General features: G+C 50.8%; 2 protein-coding genes across 2 annotated transcripts; both read left to right on the top strand.

Annotated features, from left to right (window-relative positions):
- The first annotated feature begins 95 nt into the window (after positions 1-95).
- MED11 (mediator complex subunit 11) lies at positions 96-2,917 on the top strand. The gene is made up of 3 exons (XM_083581292.1): positions 96-257; positions 490-620; positions 2,451-2,917. The coding sequence occupies exons 1-3, from the start codon at positions 122-124 to the stop codon at positions 2,586-2,588; spliced, it is 405 nt and encodes a 134-aa protein (XP_083437418.1). The 5' UTR covers positions 96-121; the 3' UTR covers positions 2,589-2,917.
- Positions 2,918-5,399: 2,482 nt separating this feature from the next.
- On the top strand, positions 5,400-12,016 carry LOC310748491 (uncharacterized protein; the record flags this gene model as incomplete). The annotated part of the gene is made up of 6 exons (XM_083584322.1): positions 5,400-5,493; positions 6,847-7,309; positions 7,479-7,560; positions 7,825-7,907; positions 8,475-8,601; positions 10,353-12,016. The coding sequence occupies exons 2-6, from the start codon at positions 6,938-6,940 to the stop codon at positions 12,014-12,016; spliced, it is 2,328 nt and encodes a 775-aa protein (XP_083440448.1). The 5' UTR covers positions 5,400-5,493; positions 6,847-6,937.
- Between the last annotated feature and the right edge of the window lie 777 nt (positions 12,017-12,793).

The raw sequence follows: 12,793 nt of genomic DNA, 5'->3' as shown, positions 1-12,793 counted from the left end.
CACGCCTCCCGACGGCCCCGCCCGCCCAGGGTCACGTGCCCAAGAGAGCGCGGGGCGCGCCGGGAGACGTAGTTCTTGACTGCTCGGCGCATGCGCAGGCGTCCCGGCGGGCGGGAGCGCGATGGCGGCGGGCTCCTCGTCGGCGTCGGCGGCGTCCGTGTCCGGCTCGGGCGCCTACGGGCTGGGCTTGGCCAACGAGCGGCTGCGGCTGCTGGAGGAGCTGGAGCGAGAGATCGGCGCGGCCATGCAGAGCGCGGGTGGGCGGGGCCTCGAGCTGTGCTCTGCGAGGGAGGGGACTTCTGGGCGGGGCTTAGAGGCCTCTGGGGCGGGGCTTCTTCAATCCAGGGCGCCGGTGGGCGGGGCCTTAGGGAAGCAGGAGGGGCCAGGCGGTCCCATGGGCGGAGCTGGGTGGAACTCCCCCTGCGCCTGAGGGGGCACCTGCTTGCCCCGCCCACCACTGACATCACCCCTTCTCCCCCCCCCCCGCAGGCACCGTGATCCTGGAGCTGTCCAAGGAGAAGCCCAACTGGAGCCTGCTGGAGCGCCAGACCTCCCAGTTCATGGGCTCCGTCCAGAAGGTGGAGTCGGAGCTCTCCGCCCAGATCCGCTACCTCACGCAGGTGGGTGGGCAGGGCTGGCGCTTGGGGGGGGGCTCCTGTCAGGGAGCCCAGCCCCATCCAGCACCCCAGAAGCCCCAGTAGCAAGAATAGGAGACGGAGTCGATGTGTCTAAATTGACGCTCCTGCTGTCCGCCTTCCCAGCTGGGGAAAAGTCCCCCCGTTCACCTGCCGTATCTGGCGAGGGATGCTCAGAGCTCTGAGGACTTGCTTGGGGCTCCTGGGCTGGTGGCTGCCGTGGCCTCCAAGTGGGGTGGCTCTAAAAGCTGAGGAAGCCAATTCATGGGGGGTGAGAAAGGTTGTCTGTGGCTGCCAGCCGTGCTCTGCTTCCACAGCCAGAGGCAGCAATGGTGCTTCTGGGTACCAGTGGCTGGAAACTCACCGCAGGAGGGCACATTGCTGCTCTTGGGCTCGGATCCTGCCGCCAGATTCCCCACCTTGTGGGCCAGTGTGAGAACTTGAGGCTGGGCTGGAAGGTCCCCCTTTGCTCTCCTCCAGGGGCGGCGGCTGCAAGACTATTCTGATGATCAAAAACTGACTTGCAAAGCTAAGCCAGACCCGTGTGGTTTCAGATGGGATGACGGGGGACGGCATGTTGAGATTCCTGCATTTCAGGGGGCTGGACTAGATGGCCCTCGAGATCCCTTCTAGCTCTACGATTTTTTGAAAAGGAGACATTGTGCACAGTTTGAGGGAAGGGGAGGGAAACAGGTTGCAGGGGACCAAGCAGAACTTTATATATCGACATTATTTCCTTGTTGCATTGCTATTCCACCTTTTCCTCCAAGGAGTTCAAAGTGGCTTACATGCTTTCCCTGTTCTGCATTTAAGCGCTATGAGGTAGGAGAGGCTGAAAGAGGCAGGGACAGCCCGCCCCCCCCCCCCATGTCACATCCAGTGTGTTTTATCGTGGCCGGGTGGGGAATTCAAACCCTGGCTTCTCCCAGGTCCTAGTTCTCATTTAATCCCACACCAACCCTGCAAGGTAGGCCAGGCTGAGAGGGACAGGGATGGACCCAGGGTCACCCAGTGAACTTCACAGCTGAGTTGTCTGCATCCGTCTGTCTCGGGAGACCCTGGAGAAGGGCACCTTCGGGGGGTGAAGTCAGCACAGAGCGTTACATCGACTGCTGGGGCTGTGGAGACCGATGTGCAAGAGACAGGTGCTGTGGCAGCCAGCATTAGAAACTAAGGTATATAATAAGCAAGGCGCCAAAGGCTACTTTAAACTTGAGTTTGGTCACCACAACGGAATGTCTGTTTGATTCTTGTATTCTATTATCTCAATTGTGTTGTCTGACCTTTGCTTGCTCTTCCAACACACACGGTGGAAACGGAAACAGTGTTCACTATGGACTAAGGCGGAGGCTTTTAAACTGGGCTTGCCCAGAAATCTCCACGCAGTCTGGACAGTAGCATAATGTGCCTGGCTAATTTTGAGTCCTGGTTGCAGCCGGGGCAAGGAAGGCGCCTGGTTGTGCTGCTGCAGCTGCAGCCTGGCGTCCCTTCTCTCTGCGCTCCCCAAAGCGGCCATTCCTCCCCTGGTCACTGCTAGAGATGCGCAACCTGCCTGTCTCCAGGCACGGCCGTCGTCTGCAAGGGATTCCCACATGGCTGATGTTGCCAGCTGTCGTGCCACGTTTGCAGACGTCTTTGTAGTGCAGAGTTGGTCTGTGATGGGCCTGGAGCCAGCTCCCCATGGGGGGATTTGAACCCTTGCCTCCCGCTTCCTAGTCCGACACTGCCCATTACGCCGCACCGGCAAGGGAGGCAGGTCCTTCCTCTGAGCTGCCGGCTGCCCTCTCACCTGGCCTGCTTTCCTCTTCCCTCCAGGTGGCCACAGGGCAGCCCCACGAAGGCTCCAGCTACTCGGCCCGCAAGGACTGCCAGATGGCCCTCAAGAGGATCGACTACGCCCGGGTCAAGCTGGGAGAAGTCTCCCGGACCTGCGAGCAGATGCTGGAGCAGTGAGGCCGAGGCACCGAGGGGAGGCCTCTCCCGGGTGGCACCTCCTGGCCGCCAGCACTCGCCAGGCTGCTCTTTGTGGACAAAGGACTCTGAGCAGCCCGCCTGGCAGGGACGGCGGTGGAAACTGCCTGCGGGGCAGAAGAGGAACAGCAACGTCTCTGTCGCCTTTTGCAGTTTCATAGCTTTACTTCCTCCTCTTTGGCTTCTTTCCTGGAACAAACTTGTGATATTTATGAAGCGTTTCCACAATTTTTTTTCACAAAACATTTGTTAGTTTTTCAACAGATTCGTGGTATGCACATTTTCATTAAATGAGATCTGCCAGAAGGGCATCCAGTGTGGGCTCAGTTCAGTGTTGGCATACCGCATGCAGCCTCTGGACTCCCCTTCCTTGGAGGTTTTTAAGCAGAGGTTGGGTGGCCGTCTGCCTGGGTTTCTCTCGTTGTGATTCCTGCGTTGCAGAGGGTTGGTTTGGATGACCCTTGGGGTCCCTCCCAACTCTCCAATTCTCTGATTCTCCACTCCCGTCTTTCAGCCCAGACACTGATCCAACTCCAAAGGCCTTCTGGTAGTTCTCCCACTGTAATGAAGACTTGGGGAGGGCTTAGATATTGGAAGACCTGGAGAAAAAATGGGGGGAAACCAGGTTTTTTTCTGTTTTTCCCCAAAGCCATTCTTTTCCAGAAAAATGTGGGCGGGGAGGGAGTGGGTGGAATATTCAAACTATATCTCTAGGAGGGTTAGACCCCAAGAATAATGGAATCATAGGTGTGTAGAGTTGGAAGGGACCCCAAGGATCAACTAGACCAGCCCCATGCAGTGCAGGAACTTCCCCTGTTTTTTCCAGGCCATCAGCACAACCTCAACGGATGGGTTTGATGGGAGACTTGAGGCAGGAATTGATCTGCTGTCAGGAGAATAGAAAGGTTCACTGAGCAAGCGTAGATAAGTCTAGCTAGGAGCCAGGGCTGGACTTCATCGTATTCCAGACTCTGAGCTTTCCTTCAGGAAAGGAGAAGGAAGCCTCTAGCCCTCCGAGAAGGAAAGTGACCATACAAAATGTGCAGGCAACTAGAGGGGTTTATGTGCAATGTATCAGCCTGGTTGCTCCTGCCTTTCAGTGTTGCAGTCCAGGAAGGAAGTCAGAACGGTGATTGACAAGTGAGTCGTTTCTTCCAGGTGTAATTCAGACAAGAGGCTATAGGGAAGACATGCCACCACTTCAATGTCCAGAGGAGACTGAACAGAAAGCCCTGCTGTGATGGACAGCTGAGCCCGGGCTGAGTCTGGAGCTGCAGTCCCTCAGAAACACCACCAGGGGGCTGGAACCTCCCTCTGATTGGCTACCCAGACAGACCACCAGGGGGCGGAGCCAGCCCTTTTGGCGGGAAAATGAGGCGCCTTTTCTGAGGGAGTTTTGAGGCTGGAGCTGAGGCGGGAGGAAGGGAGGAGGAGGAGAGGCTGTGTCTGAGGGAGAAGTGGCTCTGGCCTGAGGAGAAGGAGGAGAGAGGAAGAGGGGCTGAGTCTGGGGGGAGACAGGCTCCGGGGGTCTGAGAGAAAGAAGGGGGCCGAGGGATCCCCTGGGTCTGGCGCCCAAAATAAAACGCCTCAGGAGGGCATTGCTGAGAGAGAGGGAGGCTGAGGGAAAGGAACCTGGTCTGGTTAAAAGGATTGAACTGCCACACCTGCCAAAACTAAGGAAAGGAGTGAGAGAAAAGTAACAGAAACCGAGCTGAGCTTTTCCCACCCAGTCTAGAAACAGGAACATCTGTTTACCTGAAGTGTAACAGCTCATTTCAGCAACTGAAGTTTAAGGAAAGGTGTGCATATCCTGCTGCGTTTAAGCCTGTGACATTCCCATATTTAGTTTAATAAGCTGACTTCTGCCTGAAAGAACGCATCTCCCGACCCAACTTTGTTTCACAAACCTCTTCTTTTTGAAAATAAAACTTTTCTCGTTTGATGACCTCCTGCCCGAGACTCCCTGAATGGAAGTTTCCCTCACACAAGACAGCCTGGGGCAAACGGTGGAGATGCCTTGAATTGGCATAATGTTCGCTGGTTGTGCTATATTTCACGGGGGGGGGCAGTTAGTGGGATGAGTCCACTGCAAATGAACTGGTTAGTGGTGGGATCTGCTCCATCCTTCATTGACGGTTGTGTCATGATCCAAAATAAAACCCGCAAGGAGAATGCGTTACCACAGAAATGTCTATATTTTGTGAGGAGGAAACTGAGGAGAGGAGAAGGCAGCCCCAGCCAGGACTCCGAAGTGAGAGGAAGCACAAAGGGAGGTTTTTCTTTTTTAAAAATAAATTTTTATTTATTTTCAGTTTATCGAGACCCACACATAAAAGACCCATTTTGACCTCCCTCCACCCTTCCATGGTTCTCTCTTAATTTCCCTGCAAGGTAACCTTGCTTGCTTTTAAATTAACCCTGCTGTTGTATTTTGAAGGGAAGCCCCATCATGTCCCCCTTCTTCTGGATTCCTCCTCCGTCCCGTTTGGCCATTGCCTTTATCTGGGATTCCTTGGCGGGGACCAAACGGGGGGGAGAAACGCCTGAGGGAACTTTCAGTCGGGAGGTGGAATGGAGGGAACTAGCACGGGAAAGATGGCAGCTCGGGGGGTCCGGCCCAGGGGGCTCCCGCGCCCCCAATAAAGTACTTGAGGGGGCCGAGCCCTGCCATCCCAATAGGGCGCCCGCCTCCCTTGGGTGGCCCCCCATATTCTCTTCAAACGGGCGCCCCCCCCAGCGCATGCGCGAAGCGGGACCCGGCGCTCACCCACGGCGCAGGCGCGAACTCCGGGCGGGGCTCGCCCCACAAGAGAGACCCCCCCCCTTCTCCTGGGCAGTTCAGTCCTTTGTTCCTGCGCAGCCGACCTGCCCCACAGGGGAAAGAAAGGTAGGAAGCGAAACAAAGGGAAAGTCAAGCTGGCTCTCAAGGAAGTCCTGAGATTCCTGCTGCCTGGCGGGGGTTGGACTAGATGACCCGGGGGGGACCCTTGCAGGGCTCCGATGCTGTGATTCATTGGAGGTGATCCAGGGCTCTTTCACTGCTCCGATCTTGCAGTGCATATGGGACCTGGGCGGGGGGTTGCTGTCTTTTCCTTCTCTTCTCGCAACTTCTTTTGGGGGGGGTTGGGGTTGGGTTAGAAACAAGGATCAGGGGAGTGAGGAATAATACAAAGAAAGATTTCTCCTGAGCTCGGCTTGCCAAGGGTGAAAATGAACTTGGGGCGGATTCCTAGAGCGGACCGGAAGAAAGGTGCGCGGGGGAGGGAGTTCCTCCTCCAAAGTCCCAGCCCCGCCCTGCACCTCCTTTCCTGCAAAGGGGCGTGGTTTTGAGTGGGGGCTCTGGGGGCTCTCCCTTGGGATCTGGTGAGTCTCCTCTTTCTTCTTGCATAAGGTGCATTGCAGAGGAAGATGCATGGTGGGGGGTGCTCATCTCATGAATGGGGGACCCCCAAGTCAGGGGGCAGAGGGTCCTCCCTCTTCCTCTCTGCAAAGGCGGAGGAGAGCCCAGTGAGAGGCACCTTGACAGAATTTCAGTCTGGCAGAATTATGCCTGGCCTGGAAAAAGGGGGAAAAGAAAAGGGAAGAGAGAAAACATCAAGGCGGTTGAGATGTGCTCCTGAGCAAAAGCCCCTCCCTCTCAAGTGCCCTTCTGCAAGGGGAGGGGGGCTTTGTCTCTCTCTTCTGCAGGGATGTGGGGAGTCGGGGGGGTGCAGGGGTGGGTCTTCTCAGCTCATGCAGCAGGGGACCCCCAAGTCAGGGAGCAGAGGGTCCTCCCGTCATCTCTCTGCAAAGCCCGGGAGGCCTCACAGGAAGGCTGCAAATGTATTTTTTCATTTGGACCCACACACTGCTTGCCACTTTCCGGAGGGGGGAAAACTGGTCAGGTGAAAAAGTGATGGATATTATTATTATTATTATTATTATTATTATTATTATTATTATCAGTGCCATGCCCATCTGGCTGGGCCTCCCCAGCCACTCTGGGCAGCCTTTAAAAATCTCCCCAGGCTGCCTTCAGATGTCTTTTAAAAGTTGTGAAATTCTTTATCTCCTTGACCTCTGAAGGGAGGAGTGATGGATTGTTTAATTTCTATACCTCTTAATATAAAGCTCAGAGTCTGGCCTGTGGTGAAGTCCAGTCCTGCTTCCTAGCAAGACTCATCCACACTTGCCCAGGGAACATATTTCTCCTTCTGCTTGTGTTCCAATCTAATAATGGAACAATGTATTTGCTTTGCAGGATTTGCCACCATCTCTCATTAGGACAGACAGCTCTTGGCAGAAGACCAAGGGATTCCTTCTGATCTCGTGGAAGCTTCCTAAGAGCACAGATGGATGAGCAAGACTCAGCTGGCAATGAGAGCAGTGGGGGATTCTGGGCAAACTCTGTGCAGAGGATCCTGGGTGAGGAGGACACCCTTCGCTCAGATGGGCAGAGCCAGAGGTTCGGGCAGTTCTGCTCCCAGGAGGCCAAAGGACCCCGAGAAGTTTGCCACCGGTTCCTCCACCTTGACTGTCAGTGGCTGAAGCCAGAAAGGCACACGAAAGCTGAGATGCTGGACCTGGTGATCTTGGAGCAGTTCCTGGCTGTCCTTCCAGCGGAGATGGAGAGCTGGGTGAGGGAATGCGGAGCAGAGACCAGTTCCCAGGCCGTGGCCCTGGCCGAAGGTTTCCTCCTGAGTCAGGCGGAGGAGAGGAAGCAGGTGAGAGAGACTTTCCTCCGGATACCCCCAAGGGGCTCCAGACAGGAGGGAGAACATCCCTAAATCTCATCCTTCTTTGAAAGTATCCAAGGCGCTATATTGGACATCCCTAAAGATTTTGCCCCTAATAGTTCTCATTCTACGTTTTGAATCCTTGATTCTCTTTTAGGGAAAGGATCTGTTGACAGAAACAGGTCCCGATTCCTCTGAGGCAGAGAGGACTTCATTGGACACCAGAGAGAGGCCGCTGGGTAAGGAGGAAGGAATTTCTTCTCGTTTGGGTCACATTCTCTGGACTTGGAAATTAATCCATGGGGTTGTTTCACCTTTTTGGGGAAGACAGTTGTGGCCAAGAGCCCAAAGGAGATGAGATGTATTTTTGCACAACAAACTATGAAATGGGTAGAAATGCAAAAATGCACTTGGCAGGGGAGACTTCTTCTAAGGCCCACCTGCAGTGAGAGAGGCACTGCTTCATGCCCTCCTGGCTCCCCACTTGCCCTTGTCTCTTGCAGGTGACGGAAGGATGCCGGCAAGACCTCCTCACCTGTCTTTTAATGGTAGTGGAGAGGAAGCAGTGGCTGTGGAACCAGATCAGGTAATGGGAAGCAGCCTTGTGAAGAAAGAGGCTGAGGGGTGGGGCAGCCAGGGATCCTCTGGAGTCAGAATGAATCTCTTCTCTTGGTCTCTGTCAAAACTGCCTTTAACAAAGACTGGCAGTGCTGTGCTGAGAATAAGGAACAGACACCCCACCTTAACTAGCCCTCTGAATGTCGCTAGTATCTATGAGTAGTTGCTTTTTTATTTGTCTATTTATTGTGAAATGCTGAAATAGGCTTCTAAGGAATTAACAAACCATAAAAAATTGTAGCCAGGATTCATCTAACCAGTCCCATCTGTAGCCCAGGGCTTTCCCCCCCTCCTCCTTGTGTCCCCAGTCCATAGGGCATTGGGAGGGTTCCCTCCCTACACAGAACAATGAATACAATAAAAGACACAATAAAAAATTCAATTAAGACGCTAAAGGAGCATCTGTGCTTAAAATCTGTGGCAAGACTATCCCATGAAAGCAACACAGCAATAAACATGCAGGAAACAAAAGAGCAATGTGTAGTGGATAATATTCATGCTGTCTAAGAGGAGGAACTGTTCCTTTTCCTTTTAGGGTCCAGTGTGCTTTGAAGATGTAGCTGTTCGTTTCACGGAGGAGGAGTGGGCGTTGCTGGATCCTGACCAGAGAGCTCTGCATAAGGAAGTCATGGAGGAGAACCGTGGGATCATAGACTCTCTTGGTAAGGCTCCCTGTTGGATCACAATAGCTGTTTTGAAATTCCATACGTATATATATCTATGTGACGAACCTCCCAGGTTTTGATTAGCTCAGCAATGCCACCTACAGCATCTGGGATTCTAACCCACAGCTCACCTTGAATGGATTGTTTTGTCTGTGAACATTTTTCCTCTAGCTATTTCTTTTAAAACAAGGATCAGGCTGATGTGAACTATTCACACATTTCTGAATGTATGCTTCAGGGTGTTGCAGGAAGTTGAAGAAGCCTCTGTCAGGGTTTTTGTTTTTGCTTCTGACCAAAGAGACGACTGACCTTGGAGATGGAGCAGATTTCATGACTGAGTCAAATAACATCCACCCCAGAAAAAAGCCAGGCTTTTCGAATCTTAGGTTCCCATAAAGATGTCTGTGATTGCAAATCCCCAAAGGCAGTGAATGCTGTATTAAGATTTCCCATGTAACTGCCTTCAGTTCTTCCTCTATCAGAAGTATTAATGAACATTGTTCAATAACGGGTACTCTTTTGGCCGGGGTGGTTCTTTGGGTCTCAGTGAATGGAGAGCAGACAGACTATTGGGTGTCAGAAGCAAGCTTTATTTAACTGATGGATGATCCAATGAAGCAAGCAAAATAACATCCATCTCCCACACTCACTACAAAACAATAACTGCTGTACAATCTAAAGCGAATAGCATACAAAATAACATAGCACACGTGTATAAAATGGGCTAAAATACCAGAAAGAGCCACACCAAACAGTTAAAATGCCAGAAAGAGGTGGTTGTTGTTATTTTTATACTCTGCCTGTCGGGAGCCAAGCTGCTGTCTTGATAACACAGCACGCAAGTCGTAATTAGCTGGAAGATTTATTGCAATACAAACACTGTGGAGGTTTGTGTATGCTCTTTGCAGTAAGCAGCCTCTGCTCACTCAGAGAGATATTTGCAGTTCTTTATTTTACATATGTACAAGCAGCACAGTACAACTTATGCATCCGAATTGTCCGGTTCAGATTCGGGGAGTGGTCTTCACCTGCTTCTCCTCCAACAGAAGGGGCAGGGAAGTTTCATGTGACGTCTCTGATCCTTGCGCTTTAACCCTCTCCTTTCCTGTGCCGAAGGCACAGGCATAGGCTCTCCGCCTGCCCCTGAGCTCTCTGTGCAGTGCTGGGGCTCTGCTTCAGCATAGCAGAGCCTTGACACCTCCTGGCTCCCTCCTGCTGAGTGAAGTCTCTCAATAGTTTTTCAGAAGTTTCAACGGAAGACGTCTCAAAAGGACAGTGTCTCCGGAATGATACTACTTTTTTGTAATAGTCTTCATCAGCCAATATTTTTCAACAGAATATGTAAGTAGGATTCATGCTAAGGATCAGCAGAGCATTATTGAGAGACTTTACTTTTGAAACTTTTGAGACGTCTTCTGTTGATACTTTTGAAAGACTATTGTGAGGCTGTCCTTAGACATCTGTTTTGAACACATGGCTTGACAGTCCTCGCTACCACTCTGTTATATTGCATATATGAACTTTGATTGGCTTACTCCTATAATTTGAATGATATCATTATTCTATTATATATTTTCTACTATTAGCCTACGTGTTGTGTTTGTATTGTGTTGATTCTTCAGTCAGAGCCAAATCTAATGCTGCAGCAGATATATCTATTAGAAGCTACATAAAAAGCAGTAGCACTACGTAGTCCCCATTTCTTCCTGAAATTAAAGGAACATGATCCATTTCTCTATTTCCTGCAGATGGTGTTAAATTGGAAATGAAGAACAAGGGAAACCTTGACAAAATCTGCACAGTGGAGAAGCCATATCAATATTTGGAATGTGGAGAGAACTTAAATCAGACCTCCCATTCCACTTCCCATCAAAGAAATCCCTTTGGGATGAAACCCTATCAGTGCCTGGAATGCGGGAAGAGCTTCAGTCACAGGTCCCTTCTCGCTTACCATCAAAGAATTCATACAGGGGAGAAACCATATCGGTGCTTGGAATGTGGAAAGCGCTTCAGCCAGAGCTCCAGTCTCAGTTCTCATCAAAAAATTCATACAGGGGAGAAACCTTATCAGTGCTTGGAATGTGGAAAGCGCTTCAGCCAGAGCTCCGGTCTCAGTTCTCATAAAAAAATTCATACAGGGGAGAAACCTTATCAGTGCTTAGAATGTGGAAAGAGCTTCAGTCAGAATTCCACACTCATCTCACATCAAAGAATTCATACAGGGGAGAAACCATATCAGTGCTTAGAATGTGGAAAGAGCTTCCGCAGGAAGACCCATCTCTCATCCCACCAGGCAATTCATACGGACGAGAAACCATATCCGTGCGTGGAATGTGGGAAGAACTTCAGTCAAAGAGACAAGCTCATGGCTCATCAAAGAATTCATACAGGTCATAGACCATATCGGTGCTTGGAATGTGGGGAGAGCTTCTTTAAGAGTTCTGCTCTCATTTCCCATCAAAGTATTCACACAGGTGAGAAACCTTTTCATTGCTTGGAATGTGGAAAGAGTTTCACTCAGAAGGGAGGTCTCACTTCCCATCAAATAATTCATACAGGGGAGAAGAAATATTTGTGCTTGGAATGTGGGAAGAGATTCAGTCAGAGGAGCAAGCTCATAGCCCATCAAAGAATTCATACGGGGGAGAAACCATATCAGTGTGAGGAATGTGGAAAGAGCTTTGCCTTGAAGGACATACTCACTTCCCATCAAAGAATTCATACAGGGGAGAAACCGTATCAGTGCATGGAATGTGGAAAGAGGTTCAGTAATAGGGCCTACCTCACTTCTCACCACAGAATTCATACAGGGGAGAAACCACATCAGTGCTTAGACTGTGGGAAGAGCTTCACCTGGAAGGAAAGTCTCACTTCCCATAGTATAATTCATCGAGAAGAGAAACCATATCAGTGTGTGGAATGTGGAGAGAGCTTCCCTCGTAAGAAAAGTCTCTCCTGCCATCAAAGAATTCATACAGGGGAGAAACCATATCAGTGCTTGCAATGCGGAAAGAGATTCAGTGACAGTTCCCATCTCTCTTCCCATCAAAGAACTCATACAGGGGAGAAACCACATCAGTGTGTGGAATGTGGAAAGAGATTCAGTGAGAGGGCCAAGCTCACTACCCATCAAAGACTTCATACAGGGGAGAAACCCTATCAGTGCTTGGAATGTGGAAAGAGATTCAATCAGAGGGCCCATGTCACTTCCCACCAAAGAATTCATACAGGGGAGAAACCATATAAGTGCTTGGAATGTGGAAAGAGCTTCAGTCAGAGTTCTGCTCTCACTTCCCACCAAAGAATTCATACAGGGGAGAAACCATATAAGTGCTTGGAATGTGGAAAGAGCTTCAGTCAGAGTTCTGCTCTCACCACCCATCAAAGAGTACATTTAGGGAAGAAACTATAGAAGAAGAAGAGTTTGGATTTGATATCCCGCCTTTCACTCCCTTTAAGGAGTCTCAAAGCGGCTAACAATCTCCTTTCCCTTCCTCCCCCACAACAAACACTCTGTGAGGTGAGTGGGGCTGAGAGACTTCAGAGAAGTGTGACTGGCCCAAGGTCACCCAGCAGCTGCAGGTGGAGGAGCGGAGACGCGAACCCGGTTCCCCAGATTACGAGACTACTGGCTCTGCTTGGAGTGTGGAAATAACTTAGGAGGGCCAAGCTAGCTTCCAATCAGATGGATGACAACACATTGGCTATCAAGCAGACGGCATCTTATTCCCTGCAGGAATAGGTTTGGAAGATGTCTTCTCTTTTCCTCACTATTCCATGGACAAGAAAATCAACCCACAAGGCAAGAAACAGCTAGAGTGGGTTTACTCACATGATCTTTATATCCTGCATGGGAGTCCTGTCAATGTTTTATATGGACAGATCAGATTGTTACATAAAAGGAAGGGAAGTGTGATCGACTACATCATAGTGTCACCATCTCTTTTCCACTCAGTGAATTCTTTTGAGGTGCTCCAGAGAGCAGAAAGCAACCATTTCCCATTATTAGTTACAATCTACCCCCTGTTAGAATCTCCACCCCCCCCCCGAGCCAACAGATACTACCAGAGAGCTTGTGGGTGCAAAAAAGCTGAAATGGTCATTGAGACTAAGTGACAACATCCTAAAGACCCTGGTCTCTGAATATCGGATGTGTCTATGCAAATTCCTTGAAAGAAACTCGTCCAAC

The sequence above is a fragment of the Podarcis filfolensis genome (assembly GCF_964270895.1).
Source record: "Podarcis filfolensis genome assembly, chromosome: 13".
NCBI classification, from domain to species: domain Eukaryota; kingdom Metazoa; phylum Chordata; class Lepidosauria; order Squamata; family Lacertidae; genus Podarcis; species Podarcis filfolensis.
Note: the sequence above shows the minus strand (reverse complement) of the source record. Positions and strands in the feature narration are given on the sequence as shown.

What these genes read in the sequence shown, in the direction of transcription:
- MED11 (XM_083581292.1), top strand. Translation starts at nt 122, where the DNA reads ATGGCGGCGGGCTCCTCGTCGGCGTCGGCGGCGTCCGTGTCCGGCTCG. An exon ending in CGCGGCCATGCAGAGCGCGG is followed by an intron (nt 258 to 489) that starts GTGGGCGGGGCC and finishes CCCCCCCCGCAG; the next exon opens with GCACCGTGATCCTGGAGCTG. An exon ending in AGATCCGCTACCTCACGCAG is followed by an intron (nt 621 to 2,450) that starts GTGGGTGGGCAG and finishes TCTTCCCTCCAG; the next exon opens with GTGGCCACAGGGCAGCCCCA.